At 35.5% G+C, this 27199-nt stretch overlaps 1 protein-coding gene across 1 annotated transcript in view; it reads right to left on the bottom strand.

Annotated features, from left to right (window-relative positions):
* Nucleotides 1-2316: 2316 nt before the first annotated feature.
* The window catches only part of LOC121407276, a 49700-nt gene continuing 24817 nt past the window's right edge, over nucleotides 2317-27199 (bottom strand). The window contains exons 7-23 of the mRNA XM_041598255.1: nucleotides 23834-24754; nucleotides 22884-23268; nucleotides 22150-22509; nucleotides 21485-21772; nucleotides 20915-21069; nucleotides 15796-15983; nucleotides 14242-14353; nucleotides 11590-11790; nucleotides 10573-10773; nucleotides 9673-9846; nucleotides 8961-9059; nucleotides 8326-8533; nucleotides 7571-7689; nucleotides 6762-6875; nucleotides 5771-5925; nucleotides 4487-4655; nucleotides 2317-3488 (exon numbers count right to left, since the gene is read on the bottom strand). Of these exons, the coding sequence (XP_041454189.1) occupies nucleotides 3435-3488; nucleotides 4487-4655; nucleotides 5771-5925; nucleotides 6762-6875; nucleotides 7571-7689; nucleotides 8326-8533; nucleotides 8961-9059; nucleotides 9673-9846; nucleotides 10573-10773; nucleotides 11590-11790; nucleotides 14242-14353; nucleotides 15796-15983; nucleotides 20915-21069; nucleotides 21485-21772; nucleotides 22150-22509; nucleotides 22884-23268; nucleotides 23834-24754 (3903 nt within the window). The 3' untranslated portion in view covers nucleotides 2317-3434. The remainder of the gene's footprint in view (nucleotides 3489-4486; nucleotides 4656-5770; nucleotides 5926-6761; nucleotides 6876-7570; nucleotides 7690-8325; nucleotides 8534-8960; nucleotides 9060-9672; nucleotides 9847-10572; nucleotides 10774-11589; nucleotides 11791-14241; nucleotides 14354-15795; nucleotides 15984-20914; nucleotides 21070-21484; nucleotides 21773-22149; nucleotides 22510-22883; nucleotides 23269-23833; nucleotides 24755-27199) is intronic.

Here is a 27199-nt window from a genome sequence, read left to right as displayed (position 1 = left end):
GATATAAAAATAAAAATAATCTAGTATAATAAAAAAAATACAATAAAATAGGATATAATAGAGGAAAATGGCATAATAATAATTCAATAACATTTAAATGTAATGTATACAACTAATAACTATTTGTATATATTTAACTCTTGCATTTTATCTTGTTTATGCAAGATTTAGGTTATAATAAGTACTTGCAGCATATTGACATATTTGTTGTGGCAAATTTCTCATAATTAAAAAGTTTGATCTATAGTGATACACAAAACATAAAACAAACTAATATTAAGAAAAAACAATGATACAAATATAAATCTCTAGAGCTCTAGTTGACAAAATCAAGGCCAATTCTTGTACATTGAAGAAAGTGGGGATCATGATTATAGACTATTGCATTGTAGTGTGATGTGTTCAGGCAGTATAACATGAAAATGATTGGCAAGAATCAACTTTTAAGACAAAAGTTTGAAATAAAACCACAGAAATATTGCAGGAAACAAGTTTCGTCCATGAATGTAATGAAGAGGCACATAAAAAATAAAAATAAAAACTGCAACCGACGCAGGACAATAATTTTCATAAAATCAAGTAAACGTAAGTAGTCCACTGTTATCAGTGGCTTGTAAATGTGACTGAAATACATGTATGCATTTCATTTTTATGTATAGAGCATATGAAGGAGTATACACATAAGCCTTAATGGGTGAAAAAATACCATACATCCAATTTCTTGGCATGATGAAAATACATTTATGTTGAACTGAAATTCATTAATGAAAGAGATAAGGGAAACTATCAACCAGATTGCCAATGTCAAAAAGATTACCATTTATGATGTAAAGACATTATTGGTATGTCCCCAGAAAACAGGTTCATAAATGGTTTGTTTCTTTACAATGTGAAACTCATTAAGAGGTTGAATGATCAGAATAGGGGAATTATCCACCAAATTTCTGATAATTTTCTGACAGCTTGTCATTTCTTTCAAAAGAGCACAATTCCTGTAAGACTTCAGCCTTTACCTCTTATTTAGAAGTAAAAGTCCCATTCATGTGCCATGTTGAATTTCCATGACAACCCCGTATATACAAATATCAATAAAATAAACACGGCTTCTTTGAAAGGAAGCACATAGATACATGAATCATTTTAAAACTTATGTCATTAATAACATGGCTTCTTCAGCAATCAATGTACATCATATCAGAAAATTGTATTGTTTTTCTCTCATTCAAATTCAAGTATACTTTTTTTCTTTCATAAATGATTAATTCAAGAATTTTAGACAAAATATTCAAGCATACACTTGACAAATTCTAAACGGTGTATAACACAATCATTTTTTTTTTATTTTGTCTCGTTTTGATTAATTGGATGGAAAAGGTAAGTGCAATCTACCGGTAGTTAAAAAAAAAAGAAAAGAAAAAGTCAGGTTATGTATAGAGCAAATATTAACATCACATACCCTAGTGACTTCTCCATTAACATCAACTCATCACTAAAGAGTATGTCTTGATTTATAAAACATGTATATATCCAAGTCACGTGAGTGTATACCAAGTGTTCATTATGTTGGATATCAGTGTATGTCTTTAATATTTCATAATAGTTCTATAAAAAGCACAATTAGAGGAAAATATTTTGTTTGCATTTCATGGAAAGAATAGGTTTTTGTTCTGATTACAGAATACAGTGTCTTAACAGTTTTTTTTTGTTGATCTATTTCATTTCATATTTATAAAGACACATATTTTAATTTTCTATAGCACAAAAACCATGAAAGCTTGCTAGAGAAACTGATAAAATGAAGTGATGATTGTCATCATACAAATCGCTTTTATAATTGTTTCTTTAGTTCCTCTGATGAATTTCATTAAAAAAACAATTATTAATTTATCACACCTTGTTTTTACTGATTCAAATTCCTGACTCTGATTTAAGATGTTTCTGTTGAATGAGTTTATGGTAAGATGAGCACATCTTTACAATATTAATGATATATTATAGTATTATAAAGAATAGCTATCAGTCCTGTTAAAAGTGGTTTATAGCCACTTTCTGTTGTTAAATTGAGATAAAATATAAATCTCAAATGATGATATTATACTTCACATATATTTTTTTGTGATAATCAAAGATAAAACTCTGTACATTTTCAAATTAAATTGTGGAAATTGAGATGATTATCTTATACAACTACATGTACTTTCTTCTACCCTCTGAAAGTAGAGATCACTGGACTGGCAGTCATCAAAGACCGTCTGTCTAGCATGATTTTCTTTTTCTCATTATCCTTGTTAGTGTCATTCTCAGATCCGCCTTGAATGACCCCATTTTTCCAGTCCCATTATGTTGGAATCATTCCCATTCTCCATATCCACCTCAGACCATTAGCATAAAGTCCCCAAATTTCTGTGTTCTAAAATGCAACCTCTGTGCCCTTCACAAAACATGTGATAATGTAATTGTAGGCCTAGAAAGTGAAATCTCAGCATAATGTTAATTTTCTATCATAGGCCTATACAAACAAGCACAGCAGTATGCAGATAAAGCTTTGTGAACAAAGTCTAACAACCCATTAGATATGTAGATTTCATTGGTAGATTTTACACTGATACATAGTTTTTTGTTGCATTGGATTTTGCTTTGATTTTCACTGCATTTTCTAAAATTAAATTTTTGGTATGAAAAATTGTGTTTCCATGGAATTCCTTGAATTCTGTGCTTGGCTAGAAATTCCATGAAAATGTTATATTCAGTATGTCAGGAATCTGGGGACTTTGTTCCTTATGATATTTTTCTCCTCTAGCTTCTCTAAAGTTATTCATCTTTCTAGTGCATCCCTTGAACATCACAATCCTCAATTCTGCTCAATCCGGCACCTTCTGGAACTCTCCTCTTTTCCAAAAATATCTTTCATGCTCTCCCTAACCCCGTACTTTCATCCATTTTTCTCCAGTGATGATCTAGCATCTTCTGACGATTAATAATCTTCCCTTCCTTCCCTATACATGTAAGCCCGCTGATCCCCATCACTTCCACAGCTTCTAGACCACTCCATCTTCTTCCCACGAACCTCCTCTGTTCCCTCTAGTCCGAGCCTTCATCACCCCTACCACCACTCCCCAGCTGCCTCCGATTGTCCCCAAGCTCTTCCCCATCTCCTCAGCATCACTGAAACTCACCAACAATCGTCCATGAATCCTTCCTCCAGCTTCATCTTTGCATGCAGAGTGCATGCACTCCATGCATTCCTAGAGCAATCCAACAGGAATGTCATGGGCTCTTCCACTATTCCTCTCTCCTCCCTGCCATCTTGAAAGTGTAATGAAAGTTGCATTCCACTTCCAAGATCACCTATTTTCTTCATCTTTGCTTCCATTTTTCTTTTCCCTTCTTGTGCTTCTCTCTTTCTTCACTGCAGAATGTTGTTTTCCTTTCCTTCATCTTGCTCTGTCTCTGGATAATTTTTTCAAAGGAAGTTTAGTTTGCACCTCCTTAAGAAAAAATAAAAAATAAAAACAATTCATATTAGCCAATTTTTTATATAGCGCTTTTCCCAGAACGGCTCAAAGCGCTTTACAGCATATAATTACCCTGGTCATTGGATTAAATTCAATCCCGCACACAAAGTGCACAATTTCCACTCCCTGGGGAGCATTCCTTGCATTCATCGAAGCCTCATTATGGCGCTGGCAAATTCAAACATACAATATCTTTTGCATCCTACCAAGTACCCATTTAGCACCTGGGTCAAGAGTGGCAAAGTGTGGATTAAAGCCTTGCCAGAGGACGCTACACCGTGTTAGGATTCGAACACATGACCCTCTGTTTACAAGGCGAGAGTCAGAACCACTTCACCACAGCTCTTCCATATTGCAAATATATCCAATTTGTTTGGTGCTCGATGTACTCCTGTCCTGTGTTACAAATGCTAGGCCAGGCAACTGATTCCGGCCCTCACATCTTATTGAGGAAATCCTACCTACTGCCTGTACCCATTTACCGGTACCCTACCTGGACTTAGTGCAGCAATGTGTATAGGAATATTTTACTTTTTTCATTCACAAGGAAATCGCTTTTATGGAGCGTTTCTTTATTAAAGATGAAAAATCAAATGCAATGTGTTTTTTTTCAAGATGAAATCACTCAATACAAAATACTCACTAGAAAGCTCACTAGATAAAAGTTTTTATGTCTGTCTAGATATAGCTTTGCAATTGCAAACTTTCTGCACTAACTCCTGCTTTAAATAATTATTGATGGCTAAGAGTGTTTTCTGAGGCATGGGGGGGTGTTTGTTTTTCTACGGGGGTAGTTAAAGATAATGCATTTATCATAAATATTACAATGTCCTTCGTATATGGCTTTCAGCCTATAACAAAATGGATTTTAAACTTGAAATACATACATACCCATGCCTAGAAAACAAATCTAACATTATTTTGTAGATCTACATGTAGAGAAATGACATCTAAAATCTCATAACACATACCTGAAAGAGACGCCTCCTATAATCAGGATCTGCTTCCCCTGGCCGCCTAATTGGAACTGCTTTCTCTTCACGGTTCAAAATGGCCTCTAGCTGTGCAATTGGGAAATTCTTGGCAGGATCAATGTTTTTGCCATTGATCAATCCAACCAGGTACTCAATGTAGTGAATCCTTGAAGAGACAAATGAAAAATCATTTCATAATAGGAACAAAAATATATATTTTACAGATAATGCCAATTTGAAGAATGTGTTCTGATAACAAAAACATTAAAATCCTATGACTTCCTTCTTTAAACCTGTTTTTGATGAAACATTATGCTTGTTCTTCTTCCAGTCTTATCCTAGCTTGATTTTTATAGGTGACCCAAACATCAAATTCAATTGAATATGTAGATAAAAAGCAAACAAGCATCTAACACTGAAAGCTTACAAATTCATGAAATCTATGAGTTACATCTTTTCTCATAAAAAAACATGATAATCACAATGCAGGCAATGTGGATATGAGCGAGTCAAACTATTTCATTACATGGCATTTCAAATTGAACAAGTTTAAAATGTAAAAAATAAAACAGTAATGAGAACGAATGATTTCTACAGATCCGTAAATAAATTCAAAGCAATAAAATGGTTGCTAAAATGCATCTTCCTACTTCAATGGTCATATATTTATTTTATCATGTCCATTGCATTGTACCGTTATCACGACCAAAAAAGAAAAATCTAACATATGTCAGGTACAACGCTATTACTATCGAAAAAATTAATCTGAAACCCTCTTATCTTGTCAATATTTATAGTTTATTTATGTTTATACCATGATGGTAAGAGGCTACTATGCATTTTAGTTTGCCATGTTACGGCAAATTTCATACTGTATATTGCATATTGTTGGTATGTTATGATGAAATGCCTAAAATACAAATGTCCTGAGAAAACCACTAAATATATATGAATCTGAAAATAGATCTGTAAAAGTGTTATGTAAATTTCAGAATAGTAAGAATTTCTACAGCCTCATCAAATATGCAGTAAAAATAAAGCTACTACTGTATCACATTTCAAATTGGGGGGGGGGGGGGTTGAGACAAGACTTACTTCAGAAATATATAACTTTCTTTTCTTCTTCAATGGTAAAACAATTCTTTACTTGTTTCTTTTAATTACACAATTTATTTCTCATCTGTAATTAATCTCTTAAGTTTTGAATAACTAAATGGAGGAAGACAATTTCCCTTTCAATTCTTTGATATAACAGTGGAGAAAAGGAAGAATTTGACCAACCTGCAGAGACCAGCATTCCCGGGTGTGACATTCCTCCCGCACTTATTATCTTCTAGGCCATTAGGTCCTTCCTTCTGCTCCTGGACTCCACATTTCCCCTCCTCGTTCTCGTCAGCTCCTTGTGGGGGCTCCTTGTTGAACTCCACTCCTTCATCCTAAGAAAATATATCAGCCATCTCAATAAATTGCATGGATCCTTCTCAAAATTATTAACATTCAAAATATCTGAATATAACCATCTCTGTGCCCATGTGAATTACTAGTACTACTACTTGTCTTCTTCTACCACCACCACCACTACTTCTACTACTTCTACTACTTCTACTGCTGCTGCTGCTACTAACAACTACTACTGCTACTACTACTACTACTACTACTGCTACTACTGCCTACTGCCTACTACTACTACTACTACTACTACTACTACTACTACTACTACTACTACTACTACTACTACTACTACTACTACTACTACTACTACTACTACTACTACTACTACTACTACTACTACTACTACTACTACTACTACTACTACTACTACTACTACTACTACTACTACTACTACTACTACTACTACTACTACTACTACTACTACTACTACTACTACTACTACTACTACTACTACTACTACTACTACTACTACTACTACTACTACTACTACTACTACTACTACTACTACTACTACTACTACTACTACTACTACTACTACTACTACTACTACTACTACTACTACTACTACTACTACTTCTACTACTACTACTACTACTACTACTACTACTACTACTACTACTACTACTTCTACTACTACTACTACTTCTACTACTAGTACTACTACTTCTACTAATTTGATTACTACTGCTACTACTACTACTACCAAAACTACCACCTGCTGCTGCTGAAACTACCACCACTACTCTACAACAAAAACTGAACTACTTGACTGCCATTTTCTTTGGATGGGAGAGGGAAATGGGGGAGGAATGACACTCACTTCAAGAATATTTTGGAGATAAGCGATTTCCTCATCCCGGAGATAGAACAGACAGTCTCTTGGATGGTGAGCATGGAGACCCTTGTTGAGACAGGAAGCAAACTTGGCACAAGCCTGAAAAAAAATAGGTCAAAAGTACCATTAATATGCATAGTTCCACTCATACAGATGATCAATAGCAAGCAAAGCATTTCCAAAGGTGAAAGTCTAGGGAAAACCACCATGTTCAAAATGACGTGGATAAAGATAAAAATATCTCTCATTTTCTTTTTCTTTCCAAAGAGAAACTGAGAAGGATAGTTTACAAGAAAGAAATAGTTTTTCTAATTGCCTGGAACCTAGAGGTGATTATTTGCTATATATTCCACATCTGAAATTATTCTAAAGAAATTTCTCTAGATGAAAAGACCTAGTGGCCTAAATCTTATAGTGTGAGTCATGCTCATTCACCCTTATCTTCAAGTATAGTGACCATATTGCACAGTACAATACACCTTTATGTAGCACATGCATACTAAAAATAGTCATAAATCAAGTGAAGTATCAAAGCTATCGATCGTAGATATTTAGAAGAATTCTGAACATAGAACATTTTCAGTTCTTTTCAGAATGTAGCTTAACATGGTACAAAAAAAATAAAGATATTACAAGTCACATAAATGATATCTTGCTAATTTGGAGCAGAAGAACACATTTTTTACAACTAATGAAAACAGATTTTCAAAGTCAAAACTATCAACACAAAAAACAACACTCGACTGCAGAACAATTGTGTTCTTTCACAATACATGCGCATCATTTGAACTTACTTCTCCTCTTTTGATTGGTTGATTGCATCCACAGCAGAATTCAAATGTACATTGTGGACATTTAAAATGCATACATCCTCCCTTGGCCAGCTCATACCTCATCTTACAACGAGGGCACTCTGAACAGACAAAGATGAACGAATATACAATATATAGTACTGTCACTATCAACACTGAATGCAACAGCAGAAACAATGACTGATCATTCTTGTATAAATTGCAGATCATATTATTAGGAGTCATAAGTGGATCCTTGTAATAGTGATATTTTTGCACGGGCTCAAGTGGCCAGGAAATTTATTTTGCAGAATGTGTAAATAAACTGATGACCAGGGATGAAGTCATATATGAATTATTATGACTTTGTTCCTTGTTTGGGATGAGGATGGTTCATCACAATATAGGATCAATATCACTATTTTGAAAAAAATATACATGTATAATACACTTCATTTTGCATCACCATAAGAATAATTACTCATACATGGTGTGCCTCCGAAACAGTCAAAACATCCTCCCTTGTGGATGCCTTGGGCATGTAAGAACTGTTTCACCAGTACCTTTTACCAAGTAATTCTTACTAATATCCACACTGATGTGCAAATTTGTATACTAACAGCTCCATGAGCATCCAAAGATGTTTGGATATAATAACCATAGTTTTGACTCTGGCCACTGACATTATTGGTGCATTACAAAAACATAAAACCTGTTAAGGGAACAATACCACTGAACAGAGACAAATCTGAACTTACCAATGCCGTTTTCATTAAGATGAGCAGCCAGACCCTGTGCTTGTAGATCAGGGTCGTTGTTCTCCTTCCATTGCTGGAAGGCCTCACAACTGATTCCCTCATGCTGTTCCATCCATTGCTTCCTGCAGACGAAACAGGTCAGTTTGTTGCATTCCGGGCATCGCATCTTGCGCCTGTCTGGTGCTCCGTTGATAAAGCCAGAATTGCACTGCAAGAGAGATACAGTGAATTCACAGAGTTACAAATATTTTGTGTGATTCTGATGACGAACATATATTGATGCTGATGGAAGTAAACAGTCTGTTACACAGTGGACGTTGCATCTTGATGAAACCAGAATGTTAAAGGACAAGAATCAATATCATATTGATAACAGAGAAATACAAGTAGTTTGTTCTGACAGCTGCCCTTCAAAAGAATAATATTGCTCTGTACACATATTAGCAGTTAGCACACTCTTTCTAAAATAAAGGGGTGATCGGTCAGTATTTCACAACAAATCAAATTTCAGTTGCTTTACTAGCTTTTTACGCTCATGACACTATCCCTAATTGCTTGACAACCACATGGTCGCAACTGTACTTTATCACCGATTTTAAAAATAAGAAAAAATACAGAGTAGAGATATGACTCACATGAGCACACCAGCAGAAATTTTTATCCTGCATCAGGTTCCAGTCCCGTAGCTTCCTCTGGAACAGCTCAAACACTTCAGCAGTCAGCATCTCCCGTAGCTGAAAATATACAATTAGTAGCAAATAGGGATCGTACATGGTGCAGTTGATAATACACAGTGCAACAAACTTTCACTCAAAATACTAGCCTTATACAGTGCATCAAACTCATGTTCTTCAGGGACTGACACATGCAAGTTATATCTAATCATATCATGAAAAACAGTTCCACAAAGTTTTAATCAATCATAAAGCAATATTCTGAGTATGTGGAATACACAATCATTTTTTTTTTTTCATTTCTATATGTCAATTATCTGGGTAGCATTTTTATAATATACTGGATATAAAACCAGCTTAGTCCACACGTTTTTGGAGAGCGTCATTTGTGGATTATCTTTATATCATGAATACTGAACGAGGGTGAAAAAAATAGCAGTCAATAAAAGAGTAAACTAAAGTCAGATTAATTTTTATGGGAACACCGCCAATTGACTTGTGCTCACCAAGGTACAGTAGAAGATAAAGAATGGTTTGTATCAGTAGTCTTATCAAGGGTGGCTAAATATGATACGAAACACACAAAAAAAGCTATTTGACTTGTCAGCATTAAAGGTATTCAAATAACTAAATGATTATAAAAGAATGTATATATTCCTGAAAATATGCTCACAAGTATATCCAGGAATGAAAAATAATTTGCTGCCACCGCAGGATCATCTAGGTCAGGTTGGTCACATGTCGGACATTTTCCTTTCATGATACTCTGGTCCTTGGCAATGATCTCAAAATGTTGGATGACACAATCCCGACACATCATGCACTGGCAATTGATCAAGGATATCAGCTGAAAAAAAATAATTAGCATTTGCAAAATTACAATGGGTGGTAAAACCCCTGAAATTGTTCTTAGGGAAAGCCCCTAAAGACGATTATAGAGAAAGTTCCTGAATTGACTTCATACAAAATAGGAGAAACAGAGTATAGGCAAAGGGGGAGAGAAGGGAAAGTCTACCTTCAGGACACCGTTCCTAAATGACATCTCTTCTAAGTACAAAATGTTAACTGGTCGAGTTTTCCGAGACCCAAGAGAGATGAAGAATAAACAGAGTCATGGGATAAAAAGTAACAGGAAAACGGGAATATGGGATAGGCACGGGGAGGAAGGGTGATAGACAGAGCAAGACAAATAAAGTGAGACAGACAGAGACTGAGAAAGAGACACACAAAGAAGGGGAGAGGGGCAGGGCAGCGTCTTATGCAGGTCACTTGAAGTTTAAATCATACGAGAGAGTATATTGAGAAGATAAGATGGGGTAGAAGTTCATGAGAAGGGGTAATAAGAATTAGGAAGCTAAGAAATAATGAGTGACGAGCAAAAGGAAAAAAGGAGGGAGACCGTGAAATTGATATTACAATAGGAGGAAGACAAATAGAATGGAGGTCATGGGAAACAGCATGAGAAATGACTTTTTTTTGTAATTTAATTATTAACAATTTGCTCCCTTCCCTAATACTCAGACACAAACTAAAGTGTTCTTGACATAAAACCCCAAATATTAGAAATTCTGACCTTGTTTCTTGGTAAATCATCAAAGCAAACAGAACATTGCTGCTTCAAGAACTCTTCTGAACGTCGAATATCTCCGCATTCCTCTGCAGCTGTCACCACGTCGTCCACTGAAAACTCTTTGCGTATGATCAGCTTAGCCGCGGTCTGGGCGCGGCCCCAGCTGCGCATGTTATATTCAACCATCAACATCCTGATAGAGCGCTGTCAACAGGTACAATGGAGGTAACGATGATGATTAATAACTTTAAACAACTTACCAAGCAAACATATAGGACACTACAGCATAAATACTTTGTCAGATAGTCTTTCAATGATCGCATCAAATGTCAATAAGGTAACTATTGAAAGACAACTTCCTGACTAAATAAAAGAGTAATAATTTCAAAATTACTGACAGTTCCAGGTTTATAACAGAACAAGTTACTTTGAAAAAGTCAAAGTCCCTTTTGGCGACAAGAATTCTTATGCTGGAATGGGAGACTTAGACCGGAAAAGATGCGAAGAGGGATTCCAGATGCCAAAATAGTCTCTTAACCAGATGACTAATATATTCAGTAATTCCCATTGGCTTTGTACAGTGACAACCCGATTCCAGGAGGCAATGTCTTAACCGGTTGAATACTGAATTATGGAACTCCCCTACGCATTGTACAGAAACAAGCCAGATCCAGTATGCAATGGGTTAACCTTTCTTATTTGTAATCCAAGTATGCTTTGTACAGGAGCCACACTGTTCAGTATAGTATACAATATGGCATCCAAAATCAACATGAAAATAGCATAAATCATCCAGAATATTCAATGCAGTGTAAGATGCTTTAAAACTTAGGACAAGGGGGTGTTTTGCAAATAGATAAGTGTGACTTAGATGTAACACACAATCTTATTGTTTAATATGCAGTAGTGCCCATCCTCTTTGTGATTTGACCAATGCGGTGCTGCAGTCTATACCACGCACAACTGGGATTTCAGGTCACACTTAAATCTTGTGAAACACCACCCAGAGGTTGAGCTCACATCGTCATTTTTGATGGCCTGTTGGAAGTATTCATTGTCATCTCCATGCATTGGCTTCCAGACCCTGTCTGCATACTCAGCCATTGCCTTGGCCTGGAGGGCATCAAGGGCCTTCTCAGGATCACCCCGAACATCGGCCTGCTTCAAAATGGCAACAATGTCATCCACGGAGTAGCAACCAACTTCTTGGATTTCTAGGATCTATGGAAGTGCACAAAGATAACGGTTCAGAATTAGAATCATTGTCATTATCATTATCATTTTTTTGTGTAGAGAGGAAATGGATGCCTAAATCCTTTGCCAATTTTGCACTTTTTCTCTGCTAACAAGGATACGTATAACTTTTATCTGTGCTCATCCTTTTCTGTATAGGTTTTGTCGTCATATTAGTATTTTATCCAAAATTTTGAAAAACATCTTGAAAAACTTTCATCTATCAGCTATCATTCTTAAGATATACGATATGTAACTGTTATTTCTATTGATACTGTACATTTATACTAAGTACTGCCCTTCATAGACAGTAATGAGGCATGACCTGGACTTATCTGAATCTTTATTATGTCTTGTATATGTATGTATGAGCTTTGTACACTTCTTTCCTTTATTATGATCCCAATAATGTGATATCAAATCAAATCATAATTGCTTGAAATTAAGGGGGAAAGTTTGGGTCTAAAAAAAATTATGGTACAAGTCTAAAAGGAAGGATAACATTACATGTAATTTTCGAATTCTTCAGTTCCATTATGTGACATGGCTCTGTATTACGCAACATGAAATTTCATGATATCTGTGTTCTGGCAAGGGTACAAGGTTACGTGCTTCGCTGTGGCAATCAAAGATCAATGTTTCAAGATTCGGTATAAGCCACATCCTGAACAAACTTCTTATTTAATAAAGAGTTATGATAATGATACCAACCACATGTAAACATAGTATATGCAAAGAAAATCCTATTCCTATCCTAGTTACAAATCTTTAAGGAACTATGTGAGGATGATAACAAGGGGATATACTGTAACTCAAGCTATCAATATATCACAAGTCATCAACCTCCTGATTTAGTACTAAAGTTCATATCTGTTGTCCTCTTATCTACTCTTCATTGTTTGTTCGATTGTAAATATGTAACTTAGCATTAACACAACATGTCACATGAGCTATGTATCATGATTACTGCAATGTTACGTATAAAATAACTGTAAAGTCGGTAATGTTGGTAATCAATTCTTGCAAGAATTTCCTAAAAGTAAATATGGATTTTATATCACTAGTGGTTTTTATCAAACACTAGTGCTGGTTGATATTTTGATATTAAAAAAAATCAATTTGATATTGAAAAAATATTGAATATTCGATATGATTATGTTGATATACTATCATGGTAACACAATATGACCAAAATATTGTTTACAAAAAGCTTATCATGATATTGACCAAAAACCCTGCTCTGTATTGTTTTAAATCAACTCTGATCATCATGAGTTGGTACTCGAATGCCTGTTCTTCATGTACAAGCACCAATGGAAGCCTCAGTCTATGCCACAGAACCTCAAACTTTATAGTTTATCAGAGGTTAAACTTTATACAGGGTATAGTCATAACATACACTTCCTGTCATCTGGCCAAACTTTGCTGGGGAATATTTCAACATCACACAAACCATCGAGGAAATGCTCCAACTGTGCTCAGTTTGGAGCTATACAGGAAGATTTTCAATCTAGAGATAACAAATACATCTATCTATCTAAAACTTGACTAAATTTCCTGGATTTGATACCAAACTTCCTGAATTAATAGTTTGCACAATCGTACAGTAGAGTGAAGCTACAACAGAACCATACCTCATTCAGAAGCCTGTTTCATAAACTTTGTCACAAATTTGAATTGAAAATTAAAAGCTACTGAAATCCTTCCATCTGATTGGCTAATTTTAAATTTGTTAGAAAATTTGGGCATTTGCTTTTATAATGAGTCTTCATAAAACAGGACCCAGATGTGATCAATTTTTCATTGTTTAAAGTTGCAGCCCCGGTATTATTCATTTGTGTTTCATCTATAGTTATGCATAACAAAACACCGACAATTAATACAGAATGGCTTTAAAAGTTAGAAATTGAACGTATTACACTTTATAGTCAATCAGTCTTGAGCTTTCATTTGGAGTAAAGATGAAAAAAAAACCCTCTCTTTAAAAGTTGTATCTTTGGGGCTCAGCCAACCATTCACTGAATTATCACATCAAATCAAATCACACACATTCCTTTGACTGCATCAGGCATTACTCGCCGAGTGATAGTGATATCAGAGATGGGGAGGAATATAGCATAAAACATCAATTGTCATATATAGAGATTCAGCTATGGATGACGTACACATCTGTCACCAGGGGAGAGTTTTGTGAAACACTTGACAGAGATTTTAATTCAAACATTTCCTATGAGCCAATCAGATGCAAGGATTTCAGTAGCTTATAACATATAATCAGTGAAAATCACTGACCATTTGTTTTATGAAAAGCTCCTCAGGTGTCCAAATCCCCATGAAAGCTAACTCTACAAAGTCTTTTATATTGGCCATTGTCTTTGTGTCAATATAATGCTGTGATGAAACTAATGGTATCCTTGAATCATCAATGTTAAGACTTACCCTTTCCTGTATCGTCTGAGTGCAGTCTTTGACAGCTTCCTGTATGTTTCCGGAGCAATCCTCAAGGCACTTCTCTGCTGACTCCACACTCAACTGGACAAGATCAATTATCCTATGATTGGAAAAAGTTTACAGGGAATATCAATTTTCAGACACAAATTACTCAAATAGGGGTTAAAGTGATTATATTTCATTATTTCAAACATAATTCCACATTTTTACTTCTAAAGCAATAGTATAATTCTATGTTTCTACATTTACTTCAAAAGCTGCATATTATTCTTCTTTTTTTACTTCAAAGTAGCATCTGATTCAATTTCTTTACTTCATAAGTGTCATATGATTTCATGTTTTTACTCCAAAAGATGCATATGATTCAATGTTTTTCACATGATGTACACACACATGTGTTAAAATTACCATTAAGAGCACAGGATACGAAATATGATTTTGATAGAATTAGGATAGAACGGATAAAGATAGGAGTAAAATGATTCAAACACCAATATAGAGAATTTGAGGTCATACTGACATCAGCAACAAGCGGCTTTTGCTTATAAGCTAATGCATGATATGTGCCCCATACTTCTACGGTGTAACCCCATACCTTTAAGAAATGCTATGGAATTATAAAATCTGAATTTTTTTTTTTTCATAATTAGAGAGTGTTTAGAGTACATTTTCTGGAAGTGCGATTTTGTAAATTGTTAAACTAGACTACCAAGATACTTCCTATGCAGTTATAACAGCTGCTGAATCTTAAGAATTTTATTTAAAACAAGGCAAAAGCGATTTTGTGTCTTGCCCACTTATGAAAATAACCAGAAATATCATGATTTGTGAGGGCACGCAACAGAATTGTATCAAAACTTCTTTGTGAAATGACTGGAATGAAATAGCACTTGTCATAGTGTGACCTCCGACTGCAGCATATCATGCAGGTCCGCAAAGTCCATCTACCTTCCAAGTTTGGTTGAAAAGCGACCTACGGTTGCGGAGTTAGGTGTCATAAGAGTCTTGCATGTAAACTTTAATGTTGACCTCAAAATGAACTTTGACTATACCATGTGACCTCCCAACACAATAGCATGCAGGTCTCCTAAGTACATCTACCATCCAAATTTGGTTGAAAAGTGATTTACAGTTGCAGAGTTATGTGTCATAAGAGGGTCTTGCAAAGAAACTTTAACGTTGACCTAAAAATGACCTTTGACCTTACCATGTGACCTTCAATGGCAGCATAACATGCAGGTCCCCCAAGTCCATCTACCATCCAAGTTTGGTTTAAAAGTGACTTACAGTTGTGGAGTTATGTGTCATAAGGTTTGTGAATGACGGACAATACTAAGTCTCGCCTTAACCTCTGGTGTACGAGACAAAAAAACAGAATTATTATGAGATTAGTTTGGTAGTATGCCTATGTAAATTGTAAACCAACACAGATAATGATATTATCATTATCTGTGTTAGTTTATAGCGAAAAAACATTAATATCAATTATATATTGAAAACAAAAAATTATTTCACTTGCCTTTTGCAGAGTGTTATACATACCTTTTGTCGACATCCACTTCAAGATTTTCCTTGAGTTCCTGGGTAGCCTTTTGTGCAAGATCATTGACAACATTTGTCCAGTTTGCATCAATCCAGGCTATCGGGTCAGCAAGGTCATCGCCTTGTTCCTCCATCATGTAGAGGGCGCACTTGATGCGTCCAGGAAGTATTCCTTGAGATTCAGCCTCCTGTGCATGTGAGAGAGAAAGAAAGATGCATACAGTCTTCATGAATAGCCATTCTACAAGTGTAGTTCTGGGTGTAGTGCTTAGTCCCCTATAATCCTGGACATAAGTAGAAGAAATATACTTCATCTGAATCATCCTACTAATTAAGATTGGAAAAATAAGCACTAAACCGAACACAGTTGAACACAGCTGATGCAGCTGACAATTCTATATGAATCATTCAGCTCTTAACAGTTCTACATCTGGTGTTTGCTCTGTTGGTCATTCTGGTGTTAAGTCCTAGATCTCATCAGCCTCAGGCCAGTTGTGAAGGGATTCAGGCAATGCTTCATGATGCAAAAAGTGATTTTCACTGACTAATTTGTTCTGGGCCAATCAGATGCAAGGATATCAGTAGCTTATAACAGATGTCAGTGAAAATCACTGACATTTTGTTTCATGAAATGTTTCGCTGGCATGGAAAGTCATGTCCGTTCTGTTAGTTAATATTACATGAGCATAACTTACCACAATGCTCATTAACATTAAAACTGATAATTGCTATCTCTTACATTTCATCCCATTTGAACTTCACAGGCAAACCTATTAATATCAGAGAATGTGTAGAGTTCTGATGGGATAATGAATGCAGTAATGTAACTTGCAACATGCAATGAATGAAACTAAAGCATTCAAACCTTGCATCGCCATGTTGTTAAAGAAGCAAAAACATAAAAAAATGAAAATCGATCATGTGTGGGAGAGCTTTAAATTTTGTTCATTGATAAGGACGTCTTTAAAGACTTCTCGAGACAAATAACTTCACTTTCGTTCTCCATTTCAATTAAAGCAGAGATAGATAAAGAGAAAGGAGTAATCATAATAATCATGTTAAGTTGTTAGTAATCACTGCAAACCAATGAAAAAGAGAAGTGCAATTTCCTTGTAGAAATTCATAAAGGCTCTGAATTAACCTTTATACAGACAATATAATTACACTGTATATAATCATTCTGTAATTCTATAATTTTGACAGATGTTGTTTCAATTGAGTAACAGTAGAGGATATCTTGGGGCTGCACGATACGATTGTAATATTGAATTATTGAAGACTTTGAATTGAAAAGACATTACCTTATAGCCACACTTATATAAACTAGCTCATAGTGAATTCAGTTACAGCAGGCTATGTACCCACATATCCCCAACACACCAGAGCCCATAGGAAAGGGTCTTACAAGTTTTGACACTTAATACCCCCCCACAAAAAAAAAAAGTAGCAAACAAGGAATGTTGATTTAATTGATCATTTATTGATGGGGACACAATGTTTCAACTTACTAATGTATTTTCTATTTCTGGGATAAATGAATCCCTAAATAGTGATATCGTGCAGCTAATGAAGATCTCATTCCTCTTTTGTTATCTTACGATATGAATCACATGTTTTATGGCCATCAAATTAAAAGCACAATTTAATGTCCATAATGTAAACTACAGGTGCAGTACTATGCTAAGTGCTGTGACCCATTTACCCACAGGAATGTGCTCTATAGCAATAATATACAGTCAACCTTTCATAATCGGAAGTACTTTCTTGGACTTACCTTTGACATGCAATTGCCACTTGATATAATTCTCTAGTCCTGAATGGTGTTATAACCCATTCTAAGTGGTCCAATCTTACATCAGGGCCCCATCTTACAAAGAGTTACGATTGATCCAATCAATCACAACTATGGAAAGCCAGCATCAACATCTAAATTACTTGTTTCTTCAAGATATGATGTATATTATTACATTCACTGTATTCTTGACAATTCAGTATGCTTCTCTTTGTTTTCAAAGGAAATTGTTCCAATTTCCTAGAGAAAAATTAATGACATTGATGGTTTTCCATATAGTTGAGGTTGATCGGATCAATCGTAACTCTTTGTAAGACGGGCCCCTGGACAACCCATCCAACTAAAAATTTAGTGATTTGTCAGATGGACCATACCTACTTTGGTCTAAACATGTTGCAAGGTGAAGGATTACAAATTTCAATTGTAATTGATCAATATTAGAGGTAGGGGAGTCAGAACATCAATCAAAATGTCAATTCTGATACTTGTGATTGATGTTAGGTCCCTAAGTTGATCCGGGATTTAATGCAAGTCTCTTCAAGCACCCTATTTGGCTATCTCATTAGACAAAGTGGCCAGTCTTTATAAATCAGGTGGGCATTAGACAAAATGAGGAATTTTCTGTACAGAAAGGCAATCATAGCATTTGGAAAGGTTGACTGTACATGATCTTTTACTAACAGAAGGAACTGGTCGCAAAGTAGAGATAGATGATAATAGCGAGAAAATAGAGATAAAAAAGGATGAACAAAGAAGAACAGGAATGAAATATGAGAACCGAATGAAGAAAACTAGGAATGGTATTTCAGTTTCACAAATTTTGAAGTCCAACTTAAAGTTGCTCTTAAATTGCTAGTAGTAGCATGAGGTATATCCCAATCATCTCACTGGTGTGGGGTCAGGTACGACGCGACTCAAAAGAATCAAGCACAAATCCAAATTTTCGCTTCTGATTTGTTGAAAGTCAAGTTGCGTTTGATTTTCTAGAGTTGCGTTTGATTGCAACTTAATTGCGACAGGCCCGAGAGGACATGAAGACATCAATGAGAATATGAGTCTAATACCATGTGAGAATTAGCATGACTTTAAAGTCTCACTTTAGTGGTACTCAAAAGTTGATGAAAGAATTGACAATTTATGTAAAGAAAGATGGCAAGATGATGGACAAGGAAGACACCTATAGCAGACCTGCCAACCTCTGGGAATGAAATACTGTATTCTGTGTTAAAAAAAATGTATTTTTCCCCCAAAAATGTGTATTTCACTCAAGCAGCATGCAAGCTAAAATGCGCACTGCTCTTGCAGATGAAAATAAAACATTGAAACATGTGTATATCTCACCCTGGTTTTAACAACATGATTAAAAAAAAGGTTACCTAAAATTACATTGATCTAATAACCATATTTGTGTAAGTTGTATGAAATAGAGACATTTATAGAGATGATTTTCTCAATAACTTACGATTTTGTAAAAAAAATATATATATTTTTTTAAAGAAAAAAAGTACTAAATATGCCAAAAACGTACTGGTTGGCAGATCTGCTATAGGAGTTCAGAAGGATAATTATTTTGTTAATAGAAAGATATGATAATAGAGTAACAAGAAAACAGACCAAATGGGTGGATTAGAAAGAGATGCTTGATAAAGAAATGTTTTGGGACAGAAATATGTATAAGAAGAGATGACAGTTACAGATGAGAACAAAAATTATAAATCAAAAGTCAACATAAATTTAAAAATAATCACTGGAGAGAAACTCTCAATAAGCAATGCAGATTCACACAATTATGTTTGCTTCTGGATATATACTTGCACTTATGAAATATACTCCTACCTGACATATGGACATTGCACCCCTATAAATGGGAAGGGTGCAAATTACAAACAAAAATTAAAGAATATTAAGAGTAAAAGGGCACAGAAAATACAAATATCACAAAATAAAACATTCTAGGCTTTTTCACTCCAAATATATTCAAATGAACAGCAATCAATAGAATGGTACGAATTACATCAGACAATTCTGAAAAATTTCATTAATAGTTTTCGAGCTTTTTGCCAAGTTTCATAAAATGCACATAAAGGAATAAGTATCAAAAACTTTTGTTCTCTGATTTTCACCAAAGAAATATTGAAGTGAAATGTAGAAAATTTAATAAATATTTGAATTGAAAGTCAAAACAGAGCTAGAATAGTAGAAATTGATATATCTACACAGTACACAAAAGATTATGAGGAAATCTAGATTTGAAATAATGGAATCATGAAATGAGGGACAGTTATTTATGAAAATAATCATTAAAGATGCCAGCCAGTATTATAAAGGGTAAGATGCTTCAAAAAGATGCATGCCACTTCATTCTAAAATAAGAATAATGTTGTGTATATGGAACACATGATATTACAATCAATAAATAGTCTTTGCAAGTTAGAATATGAGATATAAAATCTAGCTTCACCCTACCCCCACCTGCCTCACTTCCCTTCCCCTTCCTGCACATTAGAAGAAGGCTGCACATGGATCTATGTTCTTTGGGATTATTCATTTGTGTGGCACATATTTTGCTATAGCAATCTAAAGCACATACCAGCTCAGCAACAATATTTATGTGCAAGCTTCTTGTAGTTGTATAAACGACATATTATTTTGTTTTTCAGACATTTTGGTGCTTTTGCCGTAGATAACACATTTTACGACACTGACTACATGTACATTGTATCTCAAAACGTGTACATGTGAAGACGTACCAGGACACAGAAAAGTACCATCCTTGCATCCATTCCAATTTACACATCGAAGTACATTTTATAGCCCTTACCAAACAACCAACACCTATTCTCCCATATACCATATCCCTCCTCCAAGAGCAATATTCAGTCAAGATAAGCTCACTTTCATGCATGATTCATGGAAGTATCAAGAACAGATCAGGGGTTTGTAACACAAAGGTTAGCAATCATTGCACAAGGTTTACGATTGATTTCATTGATCATAATTTACGTTCAATCATGAAAATCAAGCATACGATCAAAGGCTAACCTTTTTGTTACAGGACCCAGGATGGCAAAACTGAGATTCTGCATGTGAAATAAGACCAAAGCTACATCCACCAACAAAGTCGTAAGACTTTGATAAATCAAGGAAGCATGCAAAATTGCACAATAATTCTCTCTATGTACCAAGTACAATGACATCTCATTTGACCCCCCCCCCCAACACGCTACACTGTAAACATATTCAATAGAACAAAACCGCAAGTTGCAAAAGAAGACATTTTCTGCATCACATCAATCCATAGGGTTTAAGCTTGGAAACAATACCTACCCTCAGCTCAGCAATGAGTTTTAACGACGCTGTGCGCTTCTCTTCATATTTCATCTTGACCTCATCCTTTACATGAGACAGATCGCCAAAACTAGTGGCATGCGACAACTGCTGCTGTAGGCTCTCTTCAAAGGTGTCAAAATGGTGAGTATATTCTGTAAAGATAGTAACGATTTGTTGGTCCACTTATTTTCCCTCTTTTAAAACACATTTTGACAATCAAATTCAGGTTACAGGCACTACTACATGTTTATTAAGCATCAGGTATACAGACGGGTCAGGTCGGAAATCTTTCCTTCCCTATTCCGATAGTGTCTTACCAGTCTGAAACTCTAATTCTGATAGACTAACGTCGGGAACTTGAACACATTACAAACCAATAAATAAATAATAATATACTTTTATGATACCATCATAAAAATTCCTTAATCTATGTTCTAAGTATAGATCACCATAGCTGGCAAAGGCAGATGCATTATTTAGAAATGAATTGGAATAGCAACATGTACTTTGACGGGGGGATTTACTAAACTAAAGATAGGTTTTGAGATTGACACATGGGTAACACACCTGAGTATGTCCTGATCTTCTCTCCAAGGCGCATACAATCGATTTGGTCCAAAACGTTGGCGAGACACTCCCTGTGGTCTATCTCAGGTTTTTGTTCTATCCAGTCCTGGAGCATCTTGACCGTTCCTTCCCGGGGTGACCCCATGGCCGCTTGCTGCTGGTAGCGAGATATAGCTGCCATACCAAACCCTAGATACATCCCAAGCTTCCTGATATTGGAAGCATTCAAAGAGTCAGCCAACTCCTGCAACTCCATGTCTGTGATGCCTCTACGTTGCTTGGTTACATCTGCAAAAACAATACAGTGAATGGTAACAAAAGTCACACCCATGATATTACCACAAGGGATGTAAACTAAGGCTTTCCCAATCCCCTATTGCACTGTTTATAGAGAAATTTGAGGATTAGTATTGGAAAAACATTGAGGAAATCCAAGCAATCACATGGTTAAGACTTTTATTAAGTTATCTTCAGTGATGTGTGTCTTAAAAAAAAGGCAATTAATCTTCATTCATTTCAATTTTAGCTATGCATACTGAATACACATCTTATGGTCTAGAAGTCAAACCTGACAGCTATTGACAAAGATATGGGTCCATATTCAATCTAAATGATATGATCATTGTAAGGATTATCTAGATATGGTTCTTGGAAACAAACTTTACCATTTGGTATTGGAACAGGCTCAGATAAGGTCAGACCACCTAATTCAGAATGAATCAGGGCACTGTTCAACTCTCGGCGCTGACCTGAGGTCCGCATTTTCCAATCCTGCAGCATATTACATACGGCATGATATGAATCCATCCTGTTATACTGCATGAGGGATCGTACTTTCTGATATGAGAACCCAAGATTGAACCCAAGCTCATGTGTCTTTGAGACTGGAATCATCCTTGCTAGCTGCATGAGTTCTTTATCAGAGACTGCATCAGGAGACATTCCACTGGGCGCGGACATTCTGCTTGGTCGAATTGACATGTCACCCATGGTCTTTGGTCTGGGAGAAGATACCAAGGGTTCATCTGCATATGAGATGAAAAGTGATGTTAGAGATTTCGGGAGAATACAAATGGATAGTGGCACCATGCGTACACACAGTGACATGATTTCTTCAAGTTTACACATTTATTATTTGGTGGGAGAAAGCAAGAACTGACAACACTTTCAAAGTTACAAAGGAGGATGAACCTGAGGGAGTTTTAATCCCCTTCAAGGATTTCAAGTGCAATTGCCCATTCATGCTTTACTTCTGTTTTTTTTCAATTAAGTTTTAAGGATTGGCTTTAAAATCATTTTTAATTCAAGCACAACCACCTACATAACATGTTTAATCAAATAGTAAAATAAAGAAACCATCATCCCGCTGTTCATTTCTCTTGAAAATGTGAGATCTTACCTTGAATAAATCTGTTTTCGTCGAGGAACTTAACATAGGTGCGTAGTCCTGCATTCAACAAGACCTGCTTCAGCTTTGGTCTTTGCTCCTGACCCCTCACATCACCTGTCCACATCTTCAGCATTTCAAAGGTGGCTCCCCCAATAATGCCCCTTGGATCCTTCACTTGAAGTCTGCTCAATTCGTCGTGAGAAAACCCCAGTTCAATTCCAAGCTTGGTGAAGTAACTGGTCGGGATTGCCTGGGCGATCTCCAGGAGGTCGGTATCTGAGAGTGGCTTGGACTTTGCAACTGTTTTCTTTGGTTCCTGAATGGCCAACTCGGTTTGGGAGCTTTCAGGTTTGCTGTGGAATTCTTGTTTGGCCTGCCGTTTCTCAGCCAACATCTTTTTTTTGTTTACAGGAAACAAGTGTATTGAGATAAATAATGAAATTTCAGGTTATAAACTAAGTTTTTATATTACAGAAGTCTAATATGCCATCAAACAGGAATGAGAGTGTCTGAATTTGTAGCCTCCTAGTAGGGATTTATGCCTTATGTACTGAAAGGCTGAATGTTATTTACATATTTTTTTTATTCATCTATTTATATAAAATGGTTTTATGAACAGAAAATTATAGTGAAAAAAAACACCTTGTCTCATGTAGCCAACTGGCCGAATCGTAAATTTTATTCAGAGTGAAACATAAAAAACTTTTTCAATATAAGGTTTGTCAGTGGTTTCATAGCTGTTGCGACTTATAATTTTTATGTCATTTCATTTCAACATTTCAACTCATTGGCAGGCATATGCTTGATATGGGGCACAAAACTTTCTTTGAGCCTCGATCCTATTCTGAAACCTACCATCACAAAGGGAAGCACAATTTAAAATCAACAATTGTAACCAGATATAAAATCACACTGAAGTAAATACAAGGTATCACACCCTAAAATTAATCTAATCTTACCTCAGCCTCTAGCTGCTGAAAATACTCTGCATTCTTTAGCCTAGTTTCTGCTTTAGTAAGAGGTTGGACCTTCACTTCAGGATTTGAGTGTTCAGATTTTGTTTCCTTTGGTTTCTGCTTTTGCTGGAGCTTAGCATTTGGGAAGGATGTTTTGTCACACATTTCACAGATGTTTGATTCCATGTTAGTGTTGAGGAAAGTGCAGTGTTGACAGGTCCATCCTTCTTCTTGATCACCCTGGTCAATGTCTCTGGAGTTCTGCGCCTGTGGTTCAGCAGCATCTGGAAACTTTTGTCTGATCTCTACAGGATTGACCGATGTAGTCGTGTTGCCTTCTGAAATCACAGAGGAAACAACCTTACCTTGAGGTACCAATGTATTTGCAGCCCCTGCTGATCCTACAGCAACTGCAGCACCACTTTGAACACCTTGCGGACTTGTGCCAGGAGTGACTGATGACTGACCTTGAAGTGCATTCAACTTCCTCTCTAACTCTTCATGCTTCTTTGTGAGTTCTTGCTCTTCTCGCAACAATGCTGCTTTCTTACCCGGATCCATTTCACTTTCTCTGAGACCTCGCACACTGAATAATTTCTCCATGGTAGTAATGTCTTCAGCAGTAATCTTGCCAAGTTCTTCTTGGAACCTGGCTTCTTGAACAGCTCCAGATGAACCCTGTGGTGCCATTCCTCCACCTTGTAAACGAGGTATGAATTCACCGGGTGATTCCTTAGTTTGGGGTGTATTGTGTCCTAGCTCAGTATGGACACCCGAATCCACAGTGGCCTTTCCCACTGGCTGAAGATACCTGTCACGAGGAGGTGCTCTGAGATCCAGATCTTCCTCGCTGTTGATGAAAGAGGCATCATCACAAACTACCCCAGGGGCTGAATAGTAGCTTGATACCATTGAACCAAGGTCCTTGAAGAGACGGTCAAAAAATCATCATTTTATAAAAAGAAATCAAAATCTTGAATAAAGTATAATCACTCACTTGGTTCAATGTAAGAAAATCCATATAAGGTTATTTCATGAAATTTTGGTCTCTTTCAATGCGTGAAGTGTTTTTATACTCCCCAAAACGAGTAAACTGTTAAGGGATTCAATTTTCATAATTCATGTCAGTTGTAATTCATCGTAAATTGAATTGGCCTACATTAAATAAATACATAGATCAAACGAATACAATCCTCGCAGGGAGGGGATGGTGGCATATGTTAACCCTTCTGTCTATCTGTCTGTCTGTGTGTCCTTGTAGTAATTGCCTGATTTTAGTTTTATACATTCATACCAAACTTGAAAACTTGTGCATTATCTACGGGTTAGAATCACTCATACAAGCAATGGAATCCAGTCACAACAATGGGCAAAAAGAAGGGGTCTAGACCAGTCTGGGTGGTTTAATCCTAAGTCCTGGGGCCAGTTGCATGATTGAAATAACTTCGCCACCTAATAGTAACTACCATGGTAACAATGCTAAATAACCAATCAGAATCATGGATTCCAGGGAAGATACAATTAGATGGCAAAGTTACTATTTAAAGGTCAAATCCACCTCATAAAAATGTTGATTTTAATAAATAGAGAAAAATCAGGCAAGCAAAATGCTGAAAATTTCATCAAAATCGGATGTAAAATAAGAAAGTTATGACATTTTAAAGTTTCCCTTATTTTCAACAAAATAGTTATATGAACGAGCCAGTTACATCCAAATTAGAGAGTCGATGACATCATTCACTCACAATTTCTTTTGTTTTTTATTGTTTGAATTATACAATATTTCAATTTTTATGAATTTGATGATTAGGACCTCATTGCCTGAAGCACAAAATGTTAAAATAATGCAATTCCACTTGTTCAGGGAGGAATTAAACTTCATTTCACATGATAATGACAATAAAATAAAAATATTTCACATTTTATATAATAAAATACAAAGGAAATACTGTAGTGAGTGAGTGATGTCATCAACTCTCTCATTTGGATGTAACTGGCTCGTTCATATAACTATTTTGTTGAAAATAAGCGAAACTTTAAAATGCCATAACTTTCTTATTTTACATCTGATTTTGATGAAATTTTCAGTGTTATGCTTGTTGAATTTTTCTCTTATTATTCAAATCAAGTTTTTGTTGGGGTGGACCGTGGACTTGTCCTTTAAGCAACAGACCCCAGACTTTAAGCTGACAAAATGTGTCATATTCAATATTCATCTAAAAGATTGTCTTCAATATTGAAAGTTGAAATGCAAAGTAAATTCATACCCTCAGAAGATTCCTATTCCCTTTTCATTGCTTTAAGAAATAACAGAATTAATTTCATAGCAGGATTACATTAATCTAGCTCTGACTTTTGGCAAGGCTACTAAGTAGAGCAAGAATGAACCTTAACAATGTGTACTAGAGTTTTAACAAATTTATCACATATGCTAAATTAGAATCTGCATGATGAATATTGCAAAAATTTGGCTTCGTCACATGAGAAATTTAAGATCATTTTAACATGTGATTAAATCAAACAATGCCAACAATCAACAGCAGAATGGCAAACAACCGTTTCAGATCAATATTTGACTTTTATATACAATTTCCTTATTCTACAGTATATTAGACCATCGAAGCACGAAGGCATTGTGGTGTGCAGTACAGACTTTTCAATGCAATATAAACTGGTGGCAATTAATATGACTAAAATAGCTCATCAAGGAGATGATAGCAGCCGTCATTTCCTCAATTACTATTTATCATCCTATCTTAACTTCATTTCATCACAAAATCACTACAGGTTTTCAATTTATTAATGACATAGGGGAACAAAGGCTGTAGTAAGAGGTCAAATTTTTAAGGTAGAAAATTTCTGTTAGAACTGTGCTACTATACTAAAAAAAATATTAATTATTGACCTAAATGGATTATTAAAAAAATGGAACCTATAAATAACCAATGGCATCTCCATGAATATTAGGGTTATTTAACAAATAGGGGGACAAAGGCTGTAGTAAGAGGTCAAATTTTTAAGGTAGAAAATTTCTGTTAGAACTGTGCTACTATACTAAAAAAAATATCAATTATTGACCTAAATGGATTATTAAAAAATTGTACCTATAAATAACCAATGGCATCTCCATGAATATTAGGGTTATTTAACAAATAAACAAATAGATATAAAAATATAGTATAGGGTACTTTAAAAATATTACAGAGCACTCAATTAATTGCAAAATATATTTCAAATCATACCAATTAATGCCATGAGGAGAACATGCAATATTAGTGGAAATTCTTAAAGGGGGTATCCCTTCAGAAACTAAAATGTGAATGTTTGTTTAATAAATGTAATGGTCAGATGATCTACTAGAAAACCAGG

The sequence above is a fragment of the Lytechinus variegatus genome, chromosome 2 (genome assembly GCF_018143015.1).
Source record: "Lytechinus variegatus isolate NC3 chromosome 2, Lvar_3.0, whole genome shotgun sequence".
NCBI classification, from domain to species: domain Eukaryota; kingdom Metazoa; phylum Echinodermata; class Echinoidea; order Temnopleuroida; family Toxopneustidae; genus Lytechinus; species Lytechinus variegatus.
This window is presented reverse-complemented; position numbering and strand designations above follow the sequence as displayed.